Raw genomic sequence first — 13,589 nt, 5'->3', positions numbered from 1 at the left:
CTCTTCTCTCCCTAATTTTCTTAATTTTTTTTTTTAATCCTAAGCTAAACCCAAAGTCAATCTTATGTAACGTACGGTCAACAATCAACACACCCTTTTTAGTTTCAAACTCTACTTTCAAGCCAGGTAACCTATAGTTATGGATGAGAATTTACAATTTCTTTAAAGTTGAAAGATTCTCTCAAATCCCTAATATTAAGCCACTTTCTAAAATAACTATCCACTCAACCCACAAACACTCTCATAACCGTTCATTTAACCCTATTTAAAGAGCTTATATATAATGTATATAAAAAACCCTATTTAAAGAAAATTCATTCCCCTTTCACTCTTTTATTTACAGGACACATTAATGCCCTCTTAAATTCTCTCCTTTCAAAGCTCTTTTCCTAAACTCTCTCTCTCTCTCGCCTAACACTACCCATTTGGCTACTCCCCATTCTCCAACAAATTTTGCGTCTCTCTCTCTCTTCTGGTCTAAACAACAAAAGGAGAAGATTACCAGCAAATTTCTTACAATAATTCTTGCGAAGTTACTTGTGAAGACTATCGAGGTAATTTAGACAATCCTAACTCTTTTTTAAGTGTAACTTCCTTGCATGCCTTTTCATCAATTGCTTTCACTACACTATAAATGTATGCAAATGTATGTTATTTCGCATATTTTTATTAACTGATTTACTCTCATGAAATGTTTTCCCTAACGAATTTTAAATCAAAAGGTCATTGTTTTAAAATAACGTTTTACTTTCATTAATGTTCCGTTTGTTTCGGCGTAAAATGATTTTTGAAAAATAATTTTGGTATTTTAGGGTTTTTGTTAGGGACGAAAATAGTAATCAACAAAAATCATTTTCGGTTTGACCGTAAAAGCTTGTTTAATTTTTGGAAAACGATTTATGGTTTTAAAAACCATAAATCGTTTTCCAAAATTATACTCTTTGTCCTTGCATGCACGTTTAATATCCGATTTTCAGAATCCAGCAATAGTCGATCGTCGGAATCTAAGCGGCACCGGAAGATGAAAAGGCGATAAATGTTTCCATTTATTTAAAGAATCCTTCTACACCTTGCCCTAAGATGTTTTAAGAGAAGAAAAATGAATGAGAAAAGCTTTTTAAGATGAATGCACGTGTGTAGGAGATAATTTTTGCACCATAATGTTAAAGATGTATGGGCTTGGTACTCTTGTTTAAGATGGATGCACAATCATTGAAGAAAGCTAGCTTGAAGGTGGTAATCCATCGCTATGTCACACTGAATGAAACTTGGTTAATTAGTGTACAAGCAAGTTTGTGACCATAGGCGATGCCATTGTCACAAGGATAACAAAACCCAATACACATGGCGTAATAATGTACATAGCCCATGTAAATGTTAGTTATTAGTAAATGCCCATATGTTTTAAAGAAAAATGAATGTGCTTTTACTAAAAGTAGATTTTTTTTTTTTTTTTTTAAGAAATGAATTTATATCTATATTTAAATACTGAGAAATGATAAATATGATTTCATGTAATTTTTAAAGAAGAAAGAGTTTTAAACATGTTGTTTTAAAGAAAAATGAATTTAACTAGATTGTTTTCATGGTTGGAGATTTGATACGGGCCAATTTTATTAGTACTTTGCTAGACCCGTTTTTCTTAAAAAAATCATATATTTTAATTTTGACATCGGATTGAGACAAACTTAGTAGCGTTGGAAAGCTTATTCAGACGGCTACAATTTTGTACTTTATGAACATTTTGTAATTCTAACATTTACCAGGCAAAAGTTGTAGTTTTGTATTATTTGTACTGCAGAGTTTTTTTTTTTTTTTTTTTTAGGGTTTTGAGTTTAGGCATTATATAAGCCTAAGAGCATTCCTAATGGATTATCTATTTACAACTTCAAGCTAAAATAGCTAAACAAAATGTTAAAAACACACTCCATTGGATTATCTAAACAAAAAGCTAGAATACATTTTTCCTAATTCCGTAATTTGTGCCGCTACATGAAGCGTTGTGAACACAAATGCTACACCTTCCGAAAAGGAAGGATTTCTCTTTTTTATTTCCTTTTCTCTCCTTCTCTCTCTCTCTCTCTCTCTCTCTCTCTCTCTCTCTCACACACACACACACACACACACACACACACACACACACACACTTTCCTCATCTTTTCTTTCAGCTCTTCACTTCTTCTTGTTCTCCGCGTCTCTCTCTCATCTTCTTCTCCTTCTCTTTTTTGCTTTTCCCTTCTCCATCTTGAACTCGTACGCCACCGAATGTCCCACCTGCGCTTCCTTCACAGTGAACCCCGAATCGCCGAAGACCACCTGACTGTTGTCACCCACAAATCGCCGAAGATCACCTCAACAGAGATTGCCGACAGTCACCCAGAAACCCTCCCGAAACCCTGCACCCACCGAAACTGTCGACCCTCTGCCGGTACCCACAGTTAAGCACCGAAAAATTCATTGTGTTTTGAGAACCATGGGCTTGGTCTGTATTTGTGTATGAGGAAATTAACGGCAGAGTGAGGTGTGATCTTGGCCGTGGAAGATGAGGATCCAACTCCCTTTTTTTTCCTGCTATGCTTGGAAACCAGGGGGTGATGGTTGTGTAGAAGTTTATGTGGGCTGGGTGTGTGTATAATTTTCTGGTGTTTTATTTAGTGTTTTTGGTGAAGATGTGATTTTAATTAAAATGAATAAAAATAAAAATTGATTATTTTAATAAAATAGAGAAGAAATTTAGATAAGCTGATGGAAGAAGGTGTTGAAAAGCGGTTATCTAAACTAGCAAAAGTGAGTTTTCGTTAATTATTCTAGATAAAAATTTATATAAACCACTGGGAGTGCTCTAAGATGGCTTTAGCCTCTAGCTTATGTATCCTTGATAGAATCTTAATTTGAGAAGAGTTGTGATTCTATTGTTGTTTGTTATTGTGAACCCACTATGTCACCCTGCGTCAAGATTTCACTTACAAATCCTTTTTCACTCACCACTTTTTATGGTTTATTTTCAGGTTACGAGCAAAGAATAGATGCCGGAATGTTGGGTTAGAAGATCAATACACAATATGGTCATGAAATTAGTTCTTTATCTTTAATAATAATAATAATAATAATAATAATAATAATAATAAAAGTTCAGTTGTGCAACAAGGGAATTTTTATTATCATCATAATCATACTATTTATTCTGCATGGAATGAAATTTTAAATATGATGCCATTTTTATCATGCATTTATTACAACATTTAGTTAAATTTTTTTTAGTTTATTTTATTTTATTTTTTATCAACTTTATAATGATTTGTGCTAATGAAAGAACAAGTTAACAAATTAAACAAAACCCTAACGGGCTGATGACAATATTACATCAAATATATAAAAGCTAGATTGTATAATTAACTCCAAACTCTCGCTATCAAGGTAAGTCTCCTCTCCTTTAAGATATGGTTGTTTAAGTTGGTAGAAATGTGATGCAATATGAGTTCATATTTATCCATAGTTGCCCACTGAAAATAGAACGAGTTCATATTTATCCATAGTTGCCCACTGAAATACAATGAGTACGTTCATATTTATCCCTTGTCCACTGAAAATACAATGAGTACGTTCATATTTAATTTATCCACAGTCCACTGAAAAATGATTCGCCCAACCTCAACCTCTATATATCGAACTTTAAAACAAGAAAAATTAAAATTAAAATCACATTTGAATTCAACTTAATTAGGCTCAATCCAACTAAATTAGGGTTACTAATTACCAATTGATACATTTGATTGTCAAGGTATAGTTTAGGAGTTCAAGAACCATTTAAAATTAAATTCAATTCCAGTGGGTTTGCTCCTCTGCATTCCTTCAAAACTCATAATAAGCATAGAACTTAAGTTATTTTTTTTTTTTTTTTTTAAGTTCCACTATCATATTAGTGGTGAATAATAGAAGTCATTATATCTAACAGTCCACTCTGGTGAGTAATAGAAGTCATTATTTGTAATAGCCTGCTTCAAGTGATATAATATTGTCTGCTTTGAGCCAAGCCCGCATGGTTTTTTTGTTTTTGAATTTTACCCAAAAATACCTCATACCATTTAGAGAGAGCATGCTCTACATAAGCATATCCCCTTTCTCACACAGGCAATGTGGGACGTCACATTATATTCAACAAATGTTTTCCTATTAATTAAATACTTAAATCAAAGAGTTTCAAGTATTGAAATTAAATGATTAATTTTTTAACAAATTTTTCCTTCAAATTGAGTTGGAAGAATTAAACTGACATTTGTCGATGAATTTCTTAATAATTTCTTTCAATTTATTCTACTAACTTGATCATATCAGTCTATTAATTTTATTAATTTCTTTCAATCTAAAATGGATGTGATTCACACACACATACACCCACCCACCCACCCACAATGGATGTGATTCACACACACAAACACTATATATATATAATGACTTCAAGGAACCGGTTCTTCTTACCAGATAAAAAATACTTGTAGGAGTTTGATATATGTATGAGAGAGTGAAACCAATGGAGGCTGCCAGACCCAGAGGCGGTGGTGATACCGGCGGTGGCGGTGTGGCTAGCAAGAAGAGCTTCATAATCCAAGTACTGACAGGGCCGTGGTTCATGGCGTTCGCATCATTTATAATCATGTCCAGCATCGGCACACCATATGCGTTTGGCCTATACTCCAACGTCCTCAAGTCGGAGTTCGGCTATGACCAGAGTACCTTGAACTTTATCAGCTTCTTTAAGGACATCGGTACTAACGTCGGCGTCCTCTCCGGCCTCATCGCTGAGGTCACACCCACATGGTTTTTGTTATCATTGGGAGGAGTGATCAACTTTTTTGGCTACTTCATGATATGGTTAGCCGTGACCGAAAGAATGGCAAAGCCGCACCTGTGGATGATGTGTGTCTACATCTGTCTTGGGGCAAATTCAACGGCTTTTGCCAATACTGGAGCACTCGTCGCCTGTGTGAAGAATTTCCCAGAAAGCCGTGGGGTGGTCTTAGGACTTCTAAAGGGATATGTTGGCCTTAGCGGCGCTATACTCACGCAACTATACCATGCTATCTACGGAAATGACTCAAAGTCTTTGATTTTGCTCATAAGCTGGCTTCCGGCTGCAATATCTTTCGCTTTTCTCCGGACTATAAGAACCATGAAGGTCAATCGGCAGCAGAACGAGCTCCAAGTGTTCTATAATTTCCTATATATGTCACTTGGCCTCGCCGGGTTTCTTATGATCATGATTATAGTCCAGCAAAAGGTTAAATTCACGAAGAGCGAGTATGGGGGTAGTGCAGCAACCGTGCTTTTCTTGCTCTTTCTCCCGCTTCTTGTTGTAATCATGGAAGAGCACAATCTTTGGAAAAGGAACAATAATTCTTCCCAGCTGAAAATAATCACTGACCAGCAGAACACGAAAGTGTTAGAAAAGAAAGATGAAAACAGAAATCGAAATACTCCTAAGGTGCGTTACTGTATCGTTTTCTTAAAAAATTATTTTTCTCTTAAGATTATGATGAATTGGTATGCAAGAAGTTACGGTAAATATTTCTCCGAATAACCCAAAAAAAACTTTGTTGTTACATATTTACACACAAGTGTATACACTCAAACATAGTGTACGTTGGGCTTTTAAATGTCAACTTGACTTTGCTCTTCTTTCAAGCTCTTTAAAACCTTTAATTTAAAACAGTACCAGACCAGAATGTATATATATATATATATACACACGTACTCATTTTGAAAATTCTTTAACAGGAAGCTACACCATCTCTTCCACCGTCAACTTCTGCCAAAACTACTTTGGTCCCTGAGCTGCCAAACAGACAAAACCAAGTATCATGCTGGAGAAGCGTATTCAGGCCGCCAGAGAGAGGCGAGGACTATACCATACTCCAAGCCCTCTTCAGCATCGACATGTTAATACTATTCTTTGCATCAATTTGCGGCGCCGGAGGCACCTTAACGGCAATAGACAATTTGGGGCAGATGGGAGCTTCGCTCGGATACCCAACTCGAAGCATAAGCACTTTTGTGTCTCTTGTAAGCATCTGGAATTATTTTGGACGAGTAATGTCGGGTTTGGTCTCTGAAATACTTTTGAAAAAATACAAGTTTCCTCGCCCTCTCATGCTCACTCTAGTCCTCCTTTTAGCATGTGCTGGTCACCTTCTAATCGCGTTTAACCCTCCCGGCGGTCTCTATGTGGCATCCATAATCATCGGGTTTACTTATGGTGCACAATGGCCGTTGATTTTTGCAATAATCTCTGAAATTTTTGGCCTAAAGTACTACTCTACTTTGTACAATTTTGGTACAGTGGCTAGCCCGATTGGATTGTATATCCTGAACGTTACAGTCACTGGACATTTATACGATAAGGAGGCTAAGAAGCAACTGGCTGCATTGGGACTCGAAAGGAAGGCTGGGGAAGCTTTGAATTGTGATGGGGTTGACTGCTTCAAATTGTCTTTTTTGATAATGACTGCAGTGACTTTGTTTGGCTCGCTGGTTTCATTCGTGTTGGTGCTTAGGACTAGGAAGTTTTATAAGAGTGACATTTACAAGAAGTTCCGGGTGGCGGCTGTGGCAGCCGAGAAAGAGATGGCGGTGGCAGGAAACGGTATTGGATCCTTGGAGGCAAATGGTGGCGACAGCCGTTGACTTTAACAAGGAAAGATAGATAGATGTTAGAAGAAAGAGACAGATGGATATTCATCCAAAAAAAAAAATAGAAAGAGACCGATGGAAAGGATAATTTCAAGAAGAAAAAAGGGCCACACAGTCCCATTTATTGTAATGCGAAATGTTGTAACATTGTGGGATTTTCATTGTTTTTTTGTAGAGATCTTCCTTGAGGTCTTCGAAAATGTTAAAAATGGAAATCCTGCCTTAAAATGATGCTCTGCCCTCTAAGTTTTCTATTTTATTTTAGTGCAATGCTACTCTATAGTTTTACATGTTAGTTATTTGAAAAAAGAAAAAAAAAAAAAAAAAAGCCTCTTAAAACACGTTGATATGTCAGTCGTGAAATGAAAACGAAGAGTAGCATTTTAGTACTCTTTATTTTATTTTCTTGATTTTTCTTATCAAATAACGTTCGGCCCGATTAATTGGCAACATCTTGGATTATTTTGTTAGAATATTTCCTATATATATTTTCCATCTTCCCTTTATTTCCTTTTCTTATAGGCTTATCATTGGTTCTCTTCTTTATTTAGTTTAGATCACCATATTTAGTTGCAACATTTTTCTTACAAATAAGAACATATTTTGTATTAGAGAGTAACTTTTATAAGAACTTGGCACAAATCAAGTCCTTTGTACCCTTCAATAAGAGAGTGACAAGTTACCATGGATCACCAAAGAGAAGATAGACGAAAACAGAGGATCATAACCTATTTCTCTCTCACTCAACGTCAACATCCCTTTTCTCCCTATTCTCTAAGAAAAGAAACACCACCTCCGGTGTACACGCCACCGCGAATGCCCACCACCCAAGGCATCATTAACACTAATCAATGCAGAAAGAGTAATGTTTCTTACACACTTTGTGTACAAAATGTGTTAGTTTTTTTTTTTTTTTTTTTTTGAACTTACCGTTGGCCACACTTTGTGTTCAAATTAAGTGTGCAAGGAACATTACTCAATGCTCATGCGAAATACCCATCAGGTGATTCAACCCCAAAACAGAAGTCGGCAAGAAAAACCAGATAAGATCCACTCATCAATTGAAGTAACTTCTATTGAAGTCTTTGTACTATGGATTCAGGGTTTCCATTAGCTAGTATTGCCCCGTTTCACAATAACTGAAGTATAGATTTTCAATCTACGAACCTAAAAATTGAATTGAAGCTTTTGTTATTTTTCAAGAAATATAGAATATTCAATACAAATGATGAATTTCTTCAGAGCTAGCTAGCATCAATATATATCTGATGCATGGTAAAATTGGGTATGAAAGAGAGATAATGTTATTAACTCATATGGAAAAAGAAAAAGACCAGGAATCTTATAAAACAAATACACACAATTTAGCAAAAAAAAATTGAGGGTGCCTACAAATAAAGTTCCATAATCAGCCATAAAGGCATAAAAATCAATGGCTATCGATCCCACATTTCTTCTTCATTGCTAGTTACCTTGTGCCTCAGCCTTTCGGACACCATTTCCAGACATCCCTGTTTCAGTGAGGGCCAAATTCGCATGATCCTCTCGGAACTTCTTATATATGTCACTCTTATAAAACTTCCCTGTCCTAAACACCAAAATGAGTGAAACAAGTGCGCCAAAGAAGGTCACAGCAGTGACGATAATGAAAGACATTTTGAAGCACTCAACCCCTGTACAGTTTAGGTCCTCCCCAGCCCTCCTCTGGAGCCCCAAAGCTGCCAATTGCTTCTCAGCCTCCTTGTCATATAAATGCCCCGCGACCCTCACGTTGAGCAAATAAGACCCAATCGGGCTAGCCACTGCCGCGAAATTGAACAGTGTAGAGTAGTACTTAAGCCCAAAAAGTTCAGAAATAATTGCGAAGAGCAACGGCCATTGTGCGCCAAAACAAAACCCAATAATCACCGATGCCACATAGACGCCGCTTGGGACATTGAACGCGATTAGGAGGTGACCGGCGCATGATAAAAGGAGGATCAGAGTGAGCATGAGGGGGCGAGGGAATTTGTACTTTGTTATGAAAATTTCCGAGGTAATACCTGCGACAACGCGTCCGAGGTAGTTCCAAATGCTTACTAGTGACACAAAAGTGCTTATACTCTGCTTCGGGTATCCTAAGGATTTTCCTATCTGACCCAAGTTGTCTATCGCCGTTAACGAGCCCCCGAGGCCACAAATTGTTGTGAAGAATATCACTAACATATCAATGCTGAAAAGTGCTTGTAGAATGGTGTAGTCCTCCCCTCTATCCGGCTGCTGAAATGCAGTCTTCCAACAAGAAACTTGCTCTGTTGGAACAGTTAGGTTTGGCTCCACGGCAGTAATCTTTAATGGTGTAGGAGTAGGAGGATCATTCATGGCTTCTTTCTTGCTCTTCCAAAGCTTATACTCATCCTTAACAACGACGGAGAGTGGGAGGAACAGCAAGAAAAGCACGGCGGCGGCGCTCCCTCCATACTCGCCTCTTGTGAACGCCACCCTTTTCTCTACTATAATTATGATCATCAAGAACCCGGCAAGAGAGAGCGAAATATAGAGGAAATTATAGAAGAGTTTGATGATCTCGTTTGGATGCCCAAGACTAGCCTTCATAATCCGCATGGTTGGAAGAAAAGCCAGTGATATAGCTGCCGGAAGCCAAGCTATGAGCAAAATCAAAGACTTGGAGTCATCACCGTAGAAAGCATGGTACAACTGTGTAAGAACTGCCCCGCTTAGACCCGTATAGCCCTTCAAAACTCCTATAACGATTCCACGGCTTTCTGGGAAGTTCTTTATGCAGGTGACGAGGCCTCCAGTGTTGACGAAAGGTTGTGAATTGGAGCCGAGGCATATGTACAAGCACATTTGCCACACATGGGGCTTGGCGATTCTTTTTGTCACGCTAAGCCATATCATGAAGTAGCCGAAAAAGTTGAAAGATGCACCCATGGCTAAGACAACCCATGGGGGCGTGACCTCGTTGATTAGCCCGGCGAGGATGCCGATGTTGGCTCCCAAGTCCTTGTAGAAGCTGATCAAGTTGAGGGTGGTTTGATCATATCCGAGCGAGGACTTGATGTCGTTGGAGTAGAGGCCGAAGATGTAGCTCAAGCCGGCCGTGTTCATGATTAAAAGAGACGCGAACATCATGAACCTCCGCCCCTTCAAAACTTGGATGGTGAGGCCCTTCATGTCCGCCCAACAGCATCGAGGAACCACCATTTCTCTCACTTTCACTTCCTGATCTGTTCTTTATTTCTTCCTTCTTGTTTTTTGATTTTTGCGAAGGTCTTTCACTCATCAGTACTCAATAGACTGTAGCATTACAAGATTGTTGACTTCTTGTTATGCAGTTAGGTGACATGCATGTACGTGGGTAATCACAGTCAACTAGTCAACATTTTTATACTAAGTACAGTGTACAGATGAGATCAGATCCCTAAAAAATTTGCGATTTTCTATCCATGGTTTATATTTAACGTTCACAATATACCAATTGCATGCCTGCATGAAATAAATGTTAAAGCATTTATTGATGCCACTTTATGCTGATAACATTTATTTTGGAAGAAAGATTTCTACACTCATTTCTCACAACAGCCCCACAACAAGCTGATGTGGCTTGTAATATTTTATTAATTTTTTTTTTGTTTCGTTTTGTTTTCTTTTTGTAAAAAAATAATAAAATATTACCAGCCACATTAGCTTGTTATGGGGTTGTTGTGAGAAATAAGTGTAAGAATCATTTCTCTTTATTTTATGTAGACAATTGGTATATTGTTAATTGTTAAATGTTTAATACGTTTCTGAATATGATAAATGCTAACCGCACTTTTACTCTCACATTTTTAATTGCGTACTATTTTTACGTGGTAGTAAAAATTATTATTTCCTGTCATGTCAAGAAATTTACATTTGATAGTGTGAGAGTAAAAATGTGTGTAACATTTCTCAATATCTAATATATTTTGCAAAGAAAAAGTGACAAAAATCATTCTCTTGTTCATCCAATGTACGTCTCCATACAACTGGTTTGAAAATTTTAAGCATTGAATTTGTAGGACGTCCCTACAAATTCAATAGTTAATTTGCAAAAAGAATGGATAGCGAATGGACCGAAAATGTTGTGTAATAGTTGCTACTGTAACAAAATGGGACTGGGATCACAATAATTACTTAATTGAATTGTTAGCAATTTGAGCTGTAATGTGATCAGAGAGTTCATATATGATTCACATGTCCAAATATTTTTGAATTATCCGGACATATGAGTTTCATGTGAGACCTCTCGTATTAGTAATGGAAATTGCTAACAAATTAATTCATATGGAAAATTAATGTGAATCCTTATCCAACAAAACAAGACTTGATTGTCCTCTAGTTGCCTGTTGCACCCTATCGGATCAGACACTGACAAAAAGGGCAATTTAGTAAGTGGCAAAACCTTCTTCCTTATTCCCTGCAATTTACAAATTATGCTCAAACCTTCAATTGGGAACACAATCACGAATTACTGCAATAAAACACATGGAAAAAAATTGAGTAATATATTTTTTTGATAAATATTCCTCCTTCATTCACAAGCGGGTAAACAACAAGAGCAAAATATTCTTAAATATCTAGATTAGATATCTCTGAAATTATAATCCCTCTAATACTAACCGGATAACAATCAAACCAAACATGGTATGAGGCAAGATGGATCCCCTCTTTTGCAAGCATATGCGCCGCTGAGTTCGCTTCTCTTGGCGTATGACACAACTTCCACGTTTGAAAATACCGAAGAACACTCGTGAATATCCGCCACAATGTGTCCATACTTTTCTCAACTTAATCCCGGTTTATTGATAGCATTTACGACTTGGAAGGAATCACCTTCGTCCATAATCCTGTCCAGCCTCCTGTTCTTACAAAATTCAACAGCTTTCAAAGCTGCCATGGACTCCCCAATAACTGGATCAGTTAAAAAATCCACCACATGACTAGCAGCAGTATAAACCTTTCCGTTCGAATCTCTGATCACCAACCCAATACCCATTCTGCCATTATTTTTGTCTAAAGCCATATCACAATTAATTTTGAGGATACCGGAAGGAGGGAGTAATATATCCTACGTCTCATCCTTTTATTTATTTTAATTTTTTTAAAAATTTTAATTTTTAAAATTCAATAATAATTTTAAAAGTCACACTAATTTTCAAAATAGGCTGAAACTTTTTTCGTCATTGCCTAGAAAAAAAGAATCAGGTAAAAATTATAATGGTTAATGATTGGTTATTTCAAATTTGGAGAGGGTTTATTTTTCCCTATAATTCTACACCTTTTGAAACCGGACGATTAGGATATTGGCACTCAAGGGGATATAATAAATTATTATTATTATTATATATATAAAATAAATAAATAAATAAATTGTCCATCTTGCTGTCTACATACTTCACGGCGATTTTTGTGGATCCTAATCTGGCAATGAGAGCCGGCATCCTACATTAATAATGACCTATAAAAAGCATATATTTATATAAAATATTAAAAGAAATTATGTATAGCTTTGAATAATTCCTTTTTCTATTCTTTAATTAACTGTCTCTTCGGTAGTGGAACGAGCTAGAACTCTATCCTTGGGAGAGTTGAACTAAATATTATAATGATTAATTATTTTTTTCATTTAACATATTATGTATTGTTTTAGAGTTTGATCGAGATTGGGAATTTAAAAAATAAATTGGGAGTGTTACAAGGTTTTTTCTTCTTTTTTTTGTGGGGTCTGAGGATTTTTTAAACCGTTTTGAAATACCAGGAGAACCTTCTCACTTTTTTCTCAAAGAATAAGGGGGTTTTTGTTTATCTAATATAGTGGTGGAGCTACTTATAGGCCAACAGGGGTCATGGTCAGGGCCGGAGCCACCCTCCCCAACTTGGGGTGGGGGTGGGGGGGAGAATTGAAAAATAAAATTGAGAGAGCCAAAATTAGAAAAAAAAAAAATAAAAAAAAATTAGGGGTATAATTTAGAACCTTGGGGCTTAGGGGGGCTTAGTGGCTCCACCACTGGTCATGGCCCTTGCAATAGTTGAAATATATATATATATATATTTTAGGGAGCTCATCCCATGCAAGAGTTAAAGGCTCTTACAGATTTTGTTGCCCTTTCGAAATGACTCCAAACAAAAGTTCACAAAACTTTGCTTGTTTCACTCTTTTATTGAAAAGTTTAAATCTAAAGTTGAAAAAAAAAAACAAAATTCTTGAAGATTGGACATGGTGTAAACAAAGTCTTACTAGCGTTAAAAACAAAAGGAGTCTACTTATTTTCTTCCAATTAAATGATAGATGCCTTTTCTTTTCTTTTATTTATTTATTTATTTATTTTTATTCCTTTATAGTTTTGTTTAATTTTTTTTAGATGATAATTCTTAATATTAGATTGCATAAACAAAGTGTTATGGGATATGTGATTAATGTGTTTACCATATAGTGTAATATGAATTTAATTTTGTAGCTTAAAACGTGTAGACTGTAAAGTAGTTGAATAAGTGACAATAGTGTTACTATTTCCGTATTAATGAAGAATTTTGCATATACCAATTTTTAAGCAAGTGCCTTTATTGACAAAGTTAAGAATTTATGCTTTAGTTCGGCTCCATTTAAACATAAATTCTTGACTCCGCCACTGATGTCATCCCGTCATCCCCCTTTAACGCATTAAATCATATATATATATATATATATATATATATATATATATATATATATATATATATATATATATATATGGTAGGATAACTGAAAAGAAAGAAAATGTCAACCGTGGAGTCTAGGGCAATCCTTTTGGTGTTCACGCATGCATATGGGCCTAGAAGGATTTTCCGTTTGGGTTAATTATCTTTACTGTCAATTCTTGTTCTTTATTTATTTT

The 13,589-nt window shown here is 36.1% G+C and overlaps 2 protein-coding genes across 2 annotated transcripts; one reads left to right on the top strand and one right to left on the bottom strand.

Annotated features, from left to right (window-relative positions):
- Window positions 1-4,473: 4,473 nt before the first annotated feature.
- LOC133863944 (uncharacterized) lies at window positions 4,474-6,919 on the top strand. The gene is made up of 2 exons (XM_062300109.1): window positions 4,474-5,482; window positions 5,776-6,919. The coding sequence occupies exons 1-2, from the start codon at window positions 4,511-4,513 to the stop codon at window positions 6,679-6,681; spliced, it is 1,878 nt and encodes a 625-aa protein (XP_062156093.1). The 5' UTR covers window positions 4,474-4,510; the 3' UTR covers window positions 6,682-6,919.
- Window positions 6,920-7,931: 1,012 nt separating this feature from the next.
- Window positions 7,932-9,997, bottom strand: LOC133864203 (uncharacterized). Its single transcript, XM_062300473.1, has one exon. The coding sequence runs from the start codon at window positions 9,892-9,894 to the stop codon at window positions 8,152-8,154; it is 1,743 nt and encodes a 580-aa protein (XP_062156457.1). The 5' UTR covers window positions 9,895-9,997; the 3' UTR covers window positions 7,932-8,151.
- Window positions 9,998-13,589: the final 3,592 nt, after the last annotated feature.

Source organism: Alnus glutinosa, chromosome 3 (genome assembly GCF_958979055.1).
Source record: "Alnus glutinosa chromosome 3, dhAlnGlut1.1, whole genome shotgun sequence".
In the NCBI taxonomy this organism is placed as follows: Eukaryota; Viridiplantae; Streptophyta; class Magnoliopsida; order Fagales; family Betulaceae; genus Alnus; species Alnus glutinosa.
The sequence above is the reverse complement of the archived record's forward strand: the minus strand, read 5'-3'. Positions and strand labels throughout refer to the sequence as shown.